General features: G+C 55.8%; 2 protein-coding genes across 2 annotated transcripts in view; one reads left to right on the top strand and one right to left on the bottom strand.

The window, feature by feature from the left end:
• LOC122547444 (phosphatidylserine lipase ABHD16A-like) overlaps window positions 1–2,710 on the top strand; it is a 51,457-nt gene extending 48,747 nt beyond the window's left edge. Inside the window, exon 10 of the mRNA XM_087979793.1 lies at window positions 2,627–2,710. Within this exon, the coding sequence (XP_087835919.1) occupies window positions 2,627–2,710 (84 nt within the window). The remainder of the gene's footprint in view (window positions 1–2,626) is intronic.
• Window positions 2,711–8,732: 6,022 nt separating this feature from the next.
• On the bottom strand, window positions 8,733–11,240 carry LOC122548338 (protein FAM110B-like). The gene is made up of 2 exons (XM_043686874.2): window positions 11,009–11,240; window positions 8,733–9,925 (listed from the first exon to the last, which is right to left on the bottom strand). The coding sequence occupies exon 2, from the start codon at window positions 9,747–9,749 to the stop codon at window positions 8,925–8,927; it is 825 nt and encodes a 274-aa protein (XP_043542809.2). The 5' UTR covers window positions 9,750–9,925; window positions 11,009–11,240; the 3' UTR covers window positions 8,733–8,924.
• Between the last annotated feature and the right edge of the window lie 3,888 nt (window positions 11,241–15,128).

Raw genomic sequence — 15,128 nt, 5'->3', positions numbered from 1 at the left:
CCCTCGCTTCCCCCCCCCGCCCAGGACGCGCCCTCGCTTCCCCCCCCCCCCCCAGGACGCGCCCTCGCTCCCCCCCCCAGGACGCGCCCATCGCTCCCCCCCCAGGACGCGCCCTCGCTCCCCCCCCAGGACGCGCCCTCGCTCCCCCCCCAGGACGCGCCCTCGCTCCCCCCCCAGGACGCGCCCTCGCTCCCCCCCCCAGGACGCGCCCTCGCTCCCCCCCCAGGACGCGCCCTCGCTCCCCCCCCAGGACGCGCCCTCGCTCCCCCCCCCAGGACGCGCCCTCGCTCCCCCCCCCAGGACGCGCCCTCGCTCCCCCCCCCAGGACGCGCCCTCGCTCCCCCCCCAGGACGCGCCCTCGCTTTCCCCCCCCCCCCCCCAGGACGCGCCCTCGTTTTCCCCCCCCCCCCCAGGACGCGCCCTCGTTTCCCCCCCCCCCCCCCCCCCAGGACGCGCCCTCGTTTGCCCCCCCCCCCCCCCAGGACGCGCCCTCGTTTCCCCCCCCCCCCAGGACGCGCCCTCGTTTCCCCCCCCCCCCCCAGGACGCGCCCTCGTTCCCCCCCCCAGGACGCGCCCTCGCTCCCCCCCCCCAGGACGCGCCCTCGCTACCCCCCCCCCCCCCCCCCCAGGACGCGCCCTCCCTCCCCCCCCCCCCCCAGGACGCGCCCTTGCTCCCCCCCCCCCCCCCAGGACGCGCCCACGCTCCCCCCCCCCCCCAGGACGCGCCCCTCGCTCCCCCCCCCCCCCCAGGACGCGCCCTCGCTCCCCCCCCCAGGACGCGCCCCTCACTCCCCCCCCCAGGACGCGCCCTCACTCCCCCCCCCCCCCCCAGGACGTGTCCTCGCTCCCCCCCCCCCCCAGGACACGCCCTCGCTTCCCCCCCCCCCCCCCCCAGGACGCGCCCTCGCTCCCCCCCCCCCAGGACGCGCCCTCGCTCCCCCCCCCCCCCCCAGGACGCGCCCTCGCTCCCCCCCCCCCCCCCAGGACGCGCCCTCGCTCCCCCCCCCCCCCCAGGACGCGCCCTCGCTCCCCCCCCCCAGGACGCGCCCTCGCTCCTCCCCCCCCCCAGGACGCGCCCTCTCGCTCCTCCCCCCCCCCCCCAGGACGCGCCCTCGTTTCCCCCCCCAGGACGCGCCCTCGTTTCCCCCCCCCCCCCCCCCCCAGGACGCGCCCTCGTTTCCCCCCCCCCCCCCCCCCCCCAGGACGCGCCCTCGTTTCCCCCCCCCCCCCCCCCCAGGACGCGCCCTTCGTTTCCCCCCCCCCCCCCCCAGGACGCGCCCTCGTTTCCCCCCCCCCCCCCGCCAGGACGCGCCCTCGTTCCCCCCCCCAGGACGCGCCCCTCGCTCCCCCCCCCCCAGGACGCGCCCTCGTTTCCCCCCCCCCCCCCCCAGGACGCGCCCTCGTTTCTCCCCCCCCCCCCCCCCAGGACGCGCCCCTCGTTCCCCCCCCAGGACGCGCCCTCGCTCCCCCCCCCCCAGGACGCGCCCCTCCCTCCCCTCCCCCCCCCCCCCCCCCCAGGACGCGCCCTCGCTCCCCCCCCCCCCCCAGGACGCGCCCTCGCTCCCCCCCCCCCCCCCAGGACGCGCCCTCGCTCCCCCCCCCCCCCAGGACGCGCCCTCGCTCCCCCCCCCCCCCCCCAGGACGCGCCCTCGCCCCCCCCTCCAGGACGCGCCCTCGCCCCCCCCCCCCAGTACGCGCCCTCGCCCCCCCCCCCCCAGGATGCGCCCTCGCTCCCCCCCCCCCCCAGGACGTGCCCCTCGCTCCCCCCCCCCAGGACACGCCCTCGCTCCCCCCCCCCCCCCCCCAGGACGCGCCCTCGCCCCCCCCCTCCAGGACGCGCCCTCGCCCCCCCCCCCCAGGACGCGCCCTCGCTCCTCCCCCCCCAGGACGCGCCCTCGCTCCTCCCCCCCCCAGGACGCGCCCCTCGCTCCTCCCCCCCCAGGACGCGCCCTCGCTCCCCCCCCCCAGGACGCGCCCTCGCTCCTCCCCCCCACAGGACGCGCCCCTCGCTCCTCCCCCCCCCAGGACGCGCCCTCGCTCCTCCCCCCCAGGACGCGCCCTCGCTCCTCCCCCCCCCAGGACGCGCCCCTCGCTCCCCCCCCCCCCAGGACGCGCCCTCGCTCCCCCCCCCCAGGACGCGCCCTCGCTCCCCCCCCCCAGGACGCGCCCTCGCTCCCCCCCCCCAGGACGCGCCCTCGCTCCCCCCCCCCCAGGACGCGCCCCTCGCTCCCCCCCCCCAGGACGCGCCCTCGCTCCCCCCCCCCCAGGACGCGCCCTCGCTCCCCCCCCCCAGGACGCGCCCTCGCTCCCCCCCCCCAGGACGCGCCCCTCGCTCCCCCCCCCCAGGACGCGCCCTCGCTCCCCCCCCCAGGACGCGCCCTCGCTCACCCCCCCCCCCCCCCCGAGGACGCGCCCTCGCCTCACCCCCCCCCCCCCCCGAGGACGCGCCCTCGCTCACCCCCCCCCCCCCGAGGACGCGCCCTCGCTCACCCCCCCCCCCCCCAGGACGCACCCCTCGATTCCCCCCCCAGGACGCGCCCTCGCCCCCCGCCCCCCCCCCCCCCCCCCCCAGGACGCGCCCTTGCTTCTCCGGGACACGCCCTCGACTGCGTCCTCGCTCCCCCAGGATGTGACCTCGCTCTCCCCTGGGAAGCTCCCTCGCTCCCCCAAGACGCTCCCTCGGGATGCTCCCCCAGCAATCAGATGTTAAGGGTTGGATACAGATTGACATTTGTAAGCTCTGGGTCAATGCTGTTCCTCTGTCTGTACCGTACTCTCGGTCAGATTACTGGCACATTCCCGAGTTCACAATCACAGAGTCCTGGGAGCAGGAGGGGGGGGGTTTAGGCTCTCGAAGGTCAATGTTAGTTCCCAGTTTTTTCAGCTGTGGGTCTCTTTGTCATTACTCCCCCGACACACAGAGCAGTAAAATTCTGACTGGGTCGTGGGGTGGCCAAGAACGCGCTGCAGATCTGGGACTTTCGGAAATCGACACCGGAAAAGAACATTCCCTTCCGTCCCGATAAGGATCACGGCGAGTTCATCTATGCAGTTCGGTATTGTAGCAGCGATATCGTTGTGGCTGGAGGGAGTGGCACCAACAGCGTACAAGCCATCAACTTTAAAACCGATACGGTGAGGGGGTCACAGAGTTTCAGATTGGCATGGGAAGGCTTTCCCGGTGGGACACTCAGCCATGAGGTCGCAGGGGACACTCATTCTTGACCCGCACTCAATATTGGCCAAACTGCAGAATTACAGCTCAGGGGTGTCATTGACACAAACTGGGGCCCAGGAGCAGCCCAAACTCATTGCCTTCAACATAAGGTCCCAATATTCCAACACCACCACAATGAATTCAAAATATGCAGAGGAAAAGCCAGGGTTACATAAAGAGCAACTCTTTGGGGATTCCAGAGCTTGGGGGCAGAGCCTTGAGAATGTGGGCGCAGAGGGTTCAGGGAGAGATGTTGGGAAGCTCTCCCACACACAATAAGGCCGGGAGAGGTTTCAGACTCCCTCCCACAGACAGCAGGAGATGCTGGATCCATCGTTAATGGATATGTTTTTGTTAAACAAAGGGATAAAGGATATGGGCCAAAGGCAGGTAGATGGAGTTAGGGCCTTGATCAGCCTTGGATGATGGAAAAGCTTGAGGGGCTGAATGGCCTCCTTCTGTTCCCACGTTCCGATGCATTGACACTGACCATGATCACTGTAGCCCTCCACATGAACAGAGGGGTCAGATCCAAGCATGTGGCTGCCCACACTAATTGCGAAGGTGTGGAGCAAAGGAGGGGACTGAAAGCCACTTGAAATCCAAGGCATAATTAATGTGCTGAGGTAGCTGCCCTTGGGGATGTAGCCATTACAGTAACGTTCAGTTTTAACTGCCGGAGAAATCTACGTTTGCATAATTATCTTGGTTTGTATGATGGAGTGGCATGTTGCCTCAGCGCCAGGGACTCGGGATTGATTCCACACTTGTCTAAATGGTGTTTGCACATTCTCCCCCGTGTTTGCGTGGGTTTCCTCCAGATCCTCTGGTTACCTCCCACAGTCTAGGGATTTGCAGGTTAGGGGTATCAGCCATGGGAAATTGTCCCATAGTGCCCAGGGATGTGCAGGTTAGGGTGGGTTGGCCATGGGAAATTGTCCCATAGTGTCCAGGGATGGGCAGGTTAGGGTGGATTGGCCATGGGAAATTGTCACATAGTGCCCAGGGATGTGCAGGTTAGGGTGGATTGGCCATGGGAAATTGTCCCATAGTGCCTAGGGATGTGCAGGTTAGGGGGGATCGGCCATGGGAAATTTCCCATAGTGCCCAGGGATGTGCAGGTTAGGGTGGATTGGCCATGGGAAATTGTCCCATAGTGCCTGGGGATGTGCAGGTTAGGGGGGATCGGCCATGGGAAATTGTCCCATAGTGCCTGGGGATGTGCAGGTTATGGGGGATCGCCCATGGGAAATTGTCCCATAGTGCCTGGGGATGTGCAGGTTAGGGGGGATCGGCCATGGGAAATTGTCCCATAGTGCCCAGGGATGTGCAGGTTAGGGTGGGTTGGCCATGGGAAATTGTCCCATAGTGTCCAGGGATGTGCAGGTTAGGGTGGGTTGGCCATGGGAAATTGTCCCATAATGTCTGGGGATGTGTAGGTTAGATGGGTTAGCCACAGGAAATGAAGGGCTAAAGGGAAAGGGTAAGGGGAGTGGGTCTGGGTGAAATGTTCTTTGGACAGTTAAGGTGGACCTGATGGGCTGAAAGGCCTATTTCTGCACTGTAGGGATTCTATGATCTCATCCCTGTGGTTCTTAAAATACCGGTGCAAAGTACAAGGGAGGATCCTGTGGCCTCTGCTAGTCGCTGCTTCTACTTAAACCAAGAGCAGGTCCATCAATGCAGTGATGGTGAAGGGTGTTAATGAACAGCAAGGCAGTGAGACACTGTCCACAGGGAACTCTTACATGATCCTCCTCTGGCTGGGGGAAGGAGGAGTTGGGATTTTCTCCGTGTTCCCGCCTGAATTAACCTGGGAGAGAGGCACCAGATATACAGCATAATGTGATCCCAAATGAAGTCAGCACAGCCCAATGTGGAACCGCAACAGTGGGGTTTGGGGAGTCATACAGCACAGACACAGACCCTTTGGTCTGTCTGAGCAGCCCATACTGACTGTAATCCCTAAACTAAACTAGTCCTAGCTGCCTGCTCCTGGCCCATATCCCTCCACACCTTTCCTATTCATGTGCTTACCCAAATGTCTTTTAAACATTGGAACTGTACCCACATCCACCACTTCCCCTTGAAGGTCATTCCACACACGAAACTCTGTTTCTAAAAAAAAAAGTTGATCCTCGTTTTCAATCTTTCTCCTCTCAACTTAAAAAAAAAAATGTCCCCTCACCTTACAATCCCCTCCATCCCCCACTTAGGGAGAAGACACCTGCCAATCACCTCATCTATATGCTTCGTGGTTTTATAAACTTCTATAAGGTCGCCTCTCAATCTCCTACACTCCTTGGAAAAAGTCCCAGTCTATCCAGCCTTTCTTTATAACTCAAACTCTCCATTCCCAGCAACATCCTGGTCAATCTCTTCTGAACCCTCTCCAGCTTAATATCATCCTTCCTATAGCAGGATGACCAGACCTGGACACCGTATTCTAGAAGAGGCCTGACCAACATCCTGTACAACCTCAGCATGACGTCCCAACCCCTACATTCAAAGGGCTGAGCACTGAAGGCGTGCGTGTGCCAAACACCGACTTAACTGTCCTGTCTTGATGCAAACTTCAAAGAATTAAGTACCTGACCAGGGTCTCTCTGTTGTACAACATCACCCAAGGCCCAACTTTTAATTGTATAAGTCCTGTCCTTGTTCTCCCAAAATACTTGGCGTTTTTCTGGATTATACTCCATCTGGGAGTCTTTCAGCCCCAAGGTGAGCATTCTGAATGGGATAGCAGGCTCAATGGTCTACTCCTGCGACTGTCTTGTGCTTTCGTGTGAGGATTCAAGTTGCCTGCTGTGGTCGGTCCCAGGGTGTTGTATTCGTCAGGGGAAACCAACAAAGACATATAATGTCTGCTAGAGATGAGATAGAGAAAGACCTGCACATATGTAGCGCCTTCCATGACCATCGGATGTTTTGCAGCCAAAGAAGCACCTCTTGAAGTGTAGTCACTGCCACAATGTAGGAATTACAGCAACTGGTCTGCACACAGCAAATCTGCATGCAAACAGCAATGTGATAATGACCAGAAATGTTTTTTTTCTTTGATAGATTGGAGCATCTTCTGTACCTGCTGTTGGAGCTAACCATAGATTTTTTTTCTCTCTCTTTCCATCCAGATGCTGGGGGAGATTAAACTGCCAAAACATCCTGTTCATGTAATTACCACAGTTCTCGATGGCCAACATATTGCATTCGGTGGTGGAGGAGGGAATCTGCACATTGCTTACCTCCATTAGTTGAAAAGGGAACTTAGCAGAAGGCTATCTGCACGTTTCAGTTATTAATAATTTTATTAGTCTTACTGAGATGTTGCTTTAGACTTGTTTTGTGTTTGGTTTTGCCATTTTGTTGCTCTGTGTGAAAATAGGGACCGCTGCCCTTGTACCCCACCCCACCTCCCCATGGGTAAGAAGTTTGTTCAGTAATTAGCAGAGCTATACAGACTAAGCTTTAGTCCTTGAGTAAGTGCTATTTGTTTAGTTCACCACGATCAGCTATGGACAGTCCTGATCCACCTTGTCAGTCTCGATGCAGCTTAGACACATTGCTGAGAGTTTGTACAAACTCATCATAATGTCTCTAAACGTTAACTGTTTTCCCTTCTCACGGTGCTCCCTGGTGTGCCAAGTAGATGTGGCATTTTCCTGTTTCAGATTTCCAGCTTCCACGGTACTTTGCTCTTGTACATATTCAGAAGTCACACAACACCAGGTTTTAGTCCAAACAGTTTTATTTGAAATCACAAGCTTTCAGAGCACAGCTCCTTCGTCAGGTGAAGTATTGCACATGTTGTTTGGGATCTGTGCTTTCTCCATGTACAGTCCCTCCATTTACCCAGTTCAGCGAGGTGAGGAATAGATTGATGAGTGAGGGTGTACTGGAGGTTAGTAGCCAAGTGAAGTGAGGCATTTGCTCTCCAGTAAGTTTGCTAGCAATCAGTGGGAGTGTCTCTCACTGAGGCTAGTACATTAATCTCAGGTTCCCTCCAACAGCAGGCGGACTGCAGCAGTACAAAAAGGCAGCTCACCACCACCTTCTCAAAGGCATCCAGTAACATGCAATAAGTGCTGGCCAGTACGTGATACTCACATCGCAGAAATTGAATATTTGTTTATAAAGTACTGGTCTCTTTGGGTGCACTTTTGCACCAATGATCAGGTGTAGATTTGTGCTCCTCATCTCACCATCTGACCTGTTACTTGCAGAATGCAAGATGAGAGTGATGAAAGGTGAGAGAAATTCCAGCTTCCAACTCTGCAAAGGACGAGGTGTTTAACATCCTAAACATTAAGCTCACCTCTCCCATAACAGTGTGACTGGCTCCAAGTTTGAATAGTGAAAATTTAATTCAAAGCAGATTAGTCCATCTCTCCTGCCACTGTTGAGTCAGATCATAATTTAACAAATGTGCTTTATAATCCATTATTTCAATCTTCCCAACACCTCTGAATGTTTATATATATATATATAATATATATAGGAATAAACTAATTGAATTATACACAGCAGGTCATTTGCCCTTGTGCTCACATCCCTGCCCTTTCCCCATTTCCTGAAAATTCTTCCTTTCTATCAAGTTTCCAACTTACAAAAGGGGAACCAGATTATTTGAAAGGCTGATCCTTGCTTATCCCAACATTTCCAGTCTCTCCATATGACGGGTGACACACCATCCTAGTGTAATGGTGATGAATCTGTCTCCTCTGCTTACTCATTCTCTGGGAATGGTGCCTTTCCAAAGGCTCAAAACTGGACACCATTCTAAGCCCTAAAAGCAGCTGGGGTTTGGGTCACATGGAATGCTTATATTTCTCATTCCTGGTTTGAACAAAAAGGGGTAACGTGCTGGTCTTAGGAGACAGGTCGCTCATTATGTGTCTCACAGTTCAGTTCCAATGTGTATTGCAAGGCACTATATATTATATCTTGCAATTTTGTTGACTATCGTGTGTTTTTATGAAGTGTTAAGATTGAATAATGAAGGTCATGTCTATAAGTAATCGTCAAGAACAAAGATTTATTTTCACAATTAGCTGAATGGTTTGTGGAATTTAAATCCTAGGAAATTCTACTTACTAAAAACACATTGTGAAGCAGCAAACTAACCAGACATTTTTTATGAACAGTTTATGCTCAGACTTATCAACAATGTCAGGGAACCTTGATTAGTTGTCTCCATAGCCTTTAGTGGGGCCGTTGTCTTGCTTTTTCTTTCTTCAGGTTTCTGTTCGTCTATTTATGAATGTTATCGCCTCATCTGATTCCATTTTTAGCTTCAATTTCTCCTTCCATTGTTGGCAGCACAAACCTGTTAGGTCTTCTTTACCAATGTCCATACTTGGCTATCTCTCTCTACCTATCTGTACTTATCAACTCTGTTGACTTCTGATCTTCGGCTCTTGATCTGACCCAATTATTTATCATCATTGATCAGTATTCACAAATCTAATGCAAACAGCTACAGGCTCAATTCATTTTGATTGCAATGATTCTGTACCCTTCAAAAGAAATGGTCAGTAAAGATTCAGTAAATTCTACAGTTCACAGATGGTGTCTTGGATAAGGTAATGGGTCATGTGAGAAATGAGGGGAGGCTAGGGTATGGAGTGGGAAAGCAAGATGGAACATGGAAGAGGGAGGCAAGCCCCAAACAACAGCAGCAGCTCCTCCTGCTCCTCACACAGGTAACTCAACCTGCCTGCCCCCTGGCTTCCCTGCAGTTGTACAGCCATTTAATAATTCTGGCGTTGCGTTCAATGATGGAGACTCCCTTTGAGATGGCCTTTCCCGACTGCACCCCTGCTGTATTGCTGCGCTGTGAGCTACAGGCACTGACACTCTGCAATTTGAGAGACAGGATGTCTGAGCTGGACTGTGCCAATTGCTCCATTGCTGGGGTCTGCAGCTCCTCTGGCTCCAGGCCACAGTGGTTGAAGAACCTCTCGAGTTCAGCCTGGGCTCGGCAGCTTTGGTCACTCAGCTGAGAAGAATCTGATCGGTACGGGAAAAGCTGCGACTTGGCTGGAGAGGAAGCTGGCCACTTCCGGAGGCGCCTGCAAACACTTGGCCTGACGTCCACCCTCCTCACCACCCCTCTGTAAACTGGCACAGAGGTGCCAGCGTGCAGATTGTTGCCCCCTCGCTCGGGATCGTTGCTGCCTCGCTGGCGTACCAATCCAGAATTCTCAGCTTGTCCGCAAGGGTATGGTCCTTTCCTGGTTGGACTCGGAAGATCGCAGTCTCTACTCAGGGCTGCTCTCTCTGCCCTGCAGCTCCCCCCAGGTTTCCTGGGACTATGGCATACTGGTTTGCCTGGCCTCACTGGCTCCTGCCTGGCTCCCACTAGTTGCGAGCTTTTCACATATTTCACTTTATCGGCCTCCAGCCGCTCAACTGCACTCAGGCTCGGGGGCCCCCTCCACAACTGCTTCCGGAAATATTCTGGGCCTCTGTTCAGGATTCTGAGGGGATTGGCTGAGCGGAATGTGCCAGTGTCAGAGTTTTGGTTCAACATGCCCCACTCTTCCTCTCCTGCTCTACACTGGCCAGTGCGGGGCAGGCAGGGAGTGAGTGCCTTACCGATGCTGGGAAGGAGCGAGTTATTACGTGAACTCTATGTCCACAACAAATTTCCAATCTCCAGGCTGACCACCAAGCTCCTTGTTCACAGAATCTTGCAACTGGAAACCTCTGAAATAAGACCGGGAAACAGAAATAAGTGAAAGGTTTTAGTATTTTTTTTAATATATCAATTGACATAATGTGGCCCAGCGTGGAATGGTCATCCCACATAGGGAAAGTGGTGGTGAGCTGCCTTCTTGAACCGCTGCAGTCCATGTGCTGTGGGTAGACCCACAATGTCCCTTAGGGAGGGAATTCCAGGATTGGGACCCAGCCACACTGAAGGAACAGCCGATATATTTCCAAGTCGGGATGGGGAGGGGCTCGGAGGGGAACTTGCAGGGGGTGGGGTTCCCATGTACCTGCTGCCCCTGTCCTTCTAAACTGTAGAGATTGAAAAATTAAATGGTGCTATTGAAGTTGCTTTGGTGAATTTCTGCTTTGTATCTTGTAGATGGTACACCCTGTGGCTAATGAGTGTCAGTGATGGAGGGAGTGGCTGTTTGTGGATGTGGTATCAGTTAAGTAGTTGTTTTGCCCTGGATGGTGTCGAGCTTCTTTAGTTTTGTTGGAACTACACCCACCTAGGCAAGTGGGGGAAAATTCCATCACACTCCTGACTTGTGCCTCGTAAATGATGGACAGGCTTTAAGGAGTCGGAGGTGAATTACTCGCTGAAGGATTCCCTGCATCTGACCTGCTCTTGTAGACAGTGTATTTATAAGGCTAGACCAGTTGAGTTTCTGGTCCAATGTTTGGACAAAGATTCATAAGGTCAGGTGAAGACTGGCCCTGGTCAAAGTTGAACTGAGCATCGGAGAGGAAGCTGTTACTGAAAGAGTGCCATTTGCATTGCTACCAACTGACCTGGTGATCGGCCAGGTTGGATTTATCTTGTTGTTTCTGTGGGCAGAACATTCCTGACGAGATGTCAGTATTTTAATTATGGAACAGCTTGCCTCGGGTTTGGCAAGTTCTGGAGCACAAGTCTTCAGTAGAATTGTTAGAGAGTAGTCAGGGCCCAAAGCTTTGATAGAACCAAGTACCTTCAGTTGTTTTTATGCAGTAACATGGAGTGAATTGGTTGAAGACCTGACATGTTATACTGGGGATCTTTGGAGGGGGCTGAGTTGGATCAATCACTTAACTAACCCAGGGATGATGAGGTCTGGATGGTGTCTGTAAAGTATCATAACCTGATACCATCTGCTGTGCTGTCATTTGAACCGAAATCCCGAGAGCTTGAACTCTGGAATAATCATTCAGTGATAACACCAGTTGCCAGGTCCACAGGGACCATGTAGACTGCCACAGTTCAACAAAGTGACTCTCAGCCACATTCAAGGGCATCTAGGGATGGGAAAATATATAAATGTCACTCACTGCCAGCCTCCCCAACACCACCGCCATGTATCCACTCCCCCTCCATCCAAACCTCACCCCACCATCCAGCACCCCCTCACAATCTCACCCACTCCCCACAATCCCATTCCATCCAAACCCATCCCCAACCATGCACTACCCTCCATCACATCCTCCCAAACCTCTGCCCACCATCCAGGACACCCTCACAATCTTACCCACATTCCCATTCCATCCAATGCCACCCCAACCATTGACTCCCCTCAATACCATCCATCCTATGCCACCCCCCCCCCCCAACCCAACCCCCCACACACAGCCATCCAGGCACCCTCGCATTCCCATTCACCCACTCTCCACAATGCCATCCATCCAACCCCAACTCCCCGATCTCGCTCATTCACTCATCCTCCACCTGCTACCCCTCCACTTCACCCACCCTATCAGCCAGCCCTATCGTATTCTCCGACTACCAACACACCCCACCCCCCCCCACAAAAAACACTATGATCCTCCCGCCGTCCCCCCACTGCCTGTAAACTGTCACCCTCCCGTCGACACCCCTCCCCACTGCCTGTAAGCTGTCACCCTCCCGTCGACACCCCTCCCCACTGCCTGTAAACTGTCACCCTCCTACGGTCCTCCCCCACTGCCTGTCAGCAGTCACCCTCCCGCCATCATTCCCACTGCCAGTAAACTGTCACCGTCCCGCCGTCCCCCCCACTGCCTGTCAGCAGTCACCCTCCCGCCATCATTCCCACTGCCAGTAAACTGTCACCGTCCCGCCGTCCCCCCCACTGCCTGTCAGCAGTCACCCTCCCGCCATCATTCCCACTGCCAGTAAACTGTCACCGTCCCGCCGTCCCCCCCACTGCCTGTCAGCAGTCACCCTCCCGCCATCATTCCCACTGCCAGTAAACTGTCACCGTCCCGCCGTCCCCCCCACTGCCTGTCAGCAGTCACCCTCCCGCCATCATTCCCACTGCCAGTAAACTGTCACCGTCCCGCCGTCCCCCCCACTGCCTGTCAGCAGTCACCCTCCCGCCATCATTCCCACTGCCAGTAAACTGTCACTGTCCCGCCGTCCCCCCCACTGCCTGTCAGCAGTCACCCTCCCACTGACATCCCCCCCCCCACTGCCTGTCAACTGTCACCCTCCTGCCGACACCCCCCCCATTGCCTGTCACCCTCCCGCCGTTCCCCCCTCACTGCCTGTAAACTGTCACTCTGCCTCTCCCTCCACTCCCTACCATTCCCCCATCTGCTGCCACTATCCCATCCTCTCACCAAATCCAGTCACTGTCCCCCAACCCCATCACTGCCCCCACCCCAGCACCCCAAACCACGTCACTGCCCCCTCATCCTTCCTGACCCCAGTCACTACCCCTGACTCTCCTGAACCCAGTCACTGACACTCCCCTTCCAAACTCTTTAACCCCCATCCCTCCCCTGTCTGACTGTATTTCTCCCCCCACCATCTCTCCATCTGACGGTTTCTATCCCTCCATCACCCCATCCTTCCACCTGTCCGTTTCCACACACCCCCATCCCATTTCCCCCTGACGGTTTCCACATACCCTCCCCCCGCCCCATTCTCCTCTCCCCCCCCGCCCCATTCTCCTCCCCCCCGCCCCATTCTCCTCTCCCCCCCCGCCCCATTCTCCTCTCCCCCCCCGCCCCATTCTCCTCTCCCCCCGCCCCATTCTCCTCTCCCCCCGCCCCATTCTCCTCCCCCCCGCCCCATTCTCCTCCTCCCCCGCCACATTCTCCTGCCCCCCCATTCTCCTCTTCTCCCCCCACCCCCCATTCTCCTCTTCTCCCCCCACCCCCCATTCTCCTCTTCTCCCCCCCACCCCCCATTCTCCTCTTCTCCCCCCCACCCCCCATTCTCCTCTTCTCCCCCCCACCCCCCATTCTCCTCTTCTCCCCCCCACCCCCCATTCTCCTCTTCTCCCCCCCACCCCCCATTCTCCTCTTCTCCCCCCCACCCCCCATTCTCCTCTTCTCCCCCCCACCCCCCATTCTCCTCTCCTCCCCCCCACCCTCCATTCTCCTCTCCTCCCCCCCCCCCCCCATTGCCCCTGACGGTTTGTACCCCACCCATCTCATTTCCCCCTGACGGTTTCCAGCCCCCCCAACTAACGGTCACTTGCACCTGCTGTCCGCGAGCTCGGTTTGAAATCGTGTTGCTGCCGCTCGCTCGCGGGCTGTAACCAATCAGCAGCAAGCAGGCGGGGCCTGCGAGCGACGGACGCAGGGAACAGCCAATCAGGGTTCACCGATCCCACACCCTGTAACCGTCACCAAGGCCGGGGTCAGTGCAGGGTCACATATAGGAACACAGGTAGGAGCGCCTATAGAACCAATAGAGGGTGGGATATAGGACCCACGCAAGTAGGAGCGCCTATAGAATCAGTATACGGTGGAATATAGGACCCACACAAGCTGCTTAGAATCAATATACAGTGGAATGTAGGACCCACTCAGGAGCTCCTATAGAATCCGTATAGAATTATTCTGGAAACATAGGAGCTCCTGTATGTGTCCTATAATTCATTCTACACTAATTCTATAGGAGCTCCCGTGTGGGTCCTATAATTCATTCTACACTAATTCTATAGGAGCTCCCGTGTGGGTCCTATAATTCATTCTACACTAATTCTATAGGAGCTCCCGTGTGGGTCCTATAATTCATTCTACACTAATTCTATAGGAGCTCCCGTGTGGGTCCTATAATTCATTCTACACTAATTCTATAGGAGCTCCCGTGTGGGTCCTCTATTCCACTCTAGTCGAGAGTGTGGTGCTGGAAAAGCACAGCAGGTCAGACAGCACCTGAGGAGCAGGAGAATCGATGTTTCGGGCAAAAGCCTTCATCAGGAATGAGGCTTGTGGGTCGGGTGGGGGGGGAGCTGAAAGATAAATGGGAGGCGTGTGGGGCTGAGGGGAGGTAGCTGGGAAAGTGATAGGTGGATGAAGGTGGGGGAGAAGGTGATAGGTCAGAGGGGGCAGTGATGGACGGGTCCGGAGGGCGGTGCTGAGTTGGAGGCTTGGGACTATAATTATAGGACCCACACAGGAGCTCCTATAGAATCAGTACAGAGTGAAATATAGGACCCACACAGGAGCTCCTATAGAATCAGTCCAGAGTGAAATATAGGACCCACACAGGTGAGCCTATAGAATCAGTCCAGAGTGGAATATAGGACCCACACAGGAGCTCCTATAGAATCAGTCCAGAGTGAAATATAGGACCCACACAGGAGCTCCTATAGAATCAGTCCAGAGTGAAATATAGGACCCACACAGGAGCTCCTATAGAATCAATACAGAGTAGAATATAGGACCCACACAGGAGCTCCTATAGAATCAGTCCAGAGTGAAATATAGGACGCACACAGGTGAGCCTATAGAATCAATACAGAGTAGACTATAGGACCCACACAGGAGCTCCTATAGAATCAGTCCAGAGTGAAATATAGGACGCACACAGGTGAGCCTATAGAATCAGTACAGAGTGGAATATAGGACCCACACAGGAGCTCCTATAGAATCAGTCCAGAGTGAAATATAGGACCCACCCAGGAGCTCCTATAGAATCAGTCCAGAGTGAAATATAGGACCCACACAGGAGCTCCTATAGAATCAGAACAGAGTGGAATACAGGATACATTTAAGGTCAAATATTGATTCTGTGCAGGAGTAAATACAGGATCCATAAAATAGCTCCTGTAGAATCAATATAGAATGAATCTCGGAGGGTGCCTCAATGGTATTGTCAAACTTCTTGATGTATTATCCATATTGGGTCAACCTAATGCATGTGGGAGAGAATATAGGATGCAGTTTCCAGCAAGGATTCTCCCTCCACCTTTAGCTAGGGTGAAACCTCCATCCTTGTTTTAACACC

The sequence above is a fragment of the Chiloscyllium plagiosum genome, unplaced genomic scaffold (genome assembly GCF_037043375.1).
Source record: "Chiloscyllium plagiosum isolate Xiang-an unplaced genomic scaffold, Cpla_swu_hap1 HiC_scaffold_35, whole genome shotgun sequence".
In the NCBI taxonomy this organism is placed as follows: Eukaryota; Metazoa; Chordata; class Chondrichthyes; order Orectolobiformes; family Hemiscylliidae; genus Chiloscyllium; species Chiloscyllium plagiosum.
The sequence above is the reverse complement of the archived record's forward strand: the minus strand, read 5'-3'. Positions and strand labels throughout refer to the sequence as shown.

What these genes read in the sequence shown, in the direction of transcription:
- LOC122548338 (XM_043686874.2), bottom strand. Translation starts at nt 9,749, where the DNA reads ATGTTGAACCAAAACTCTGACACTGGCACATTCCGCTCAGCCAATCCC.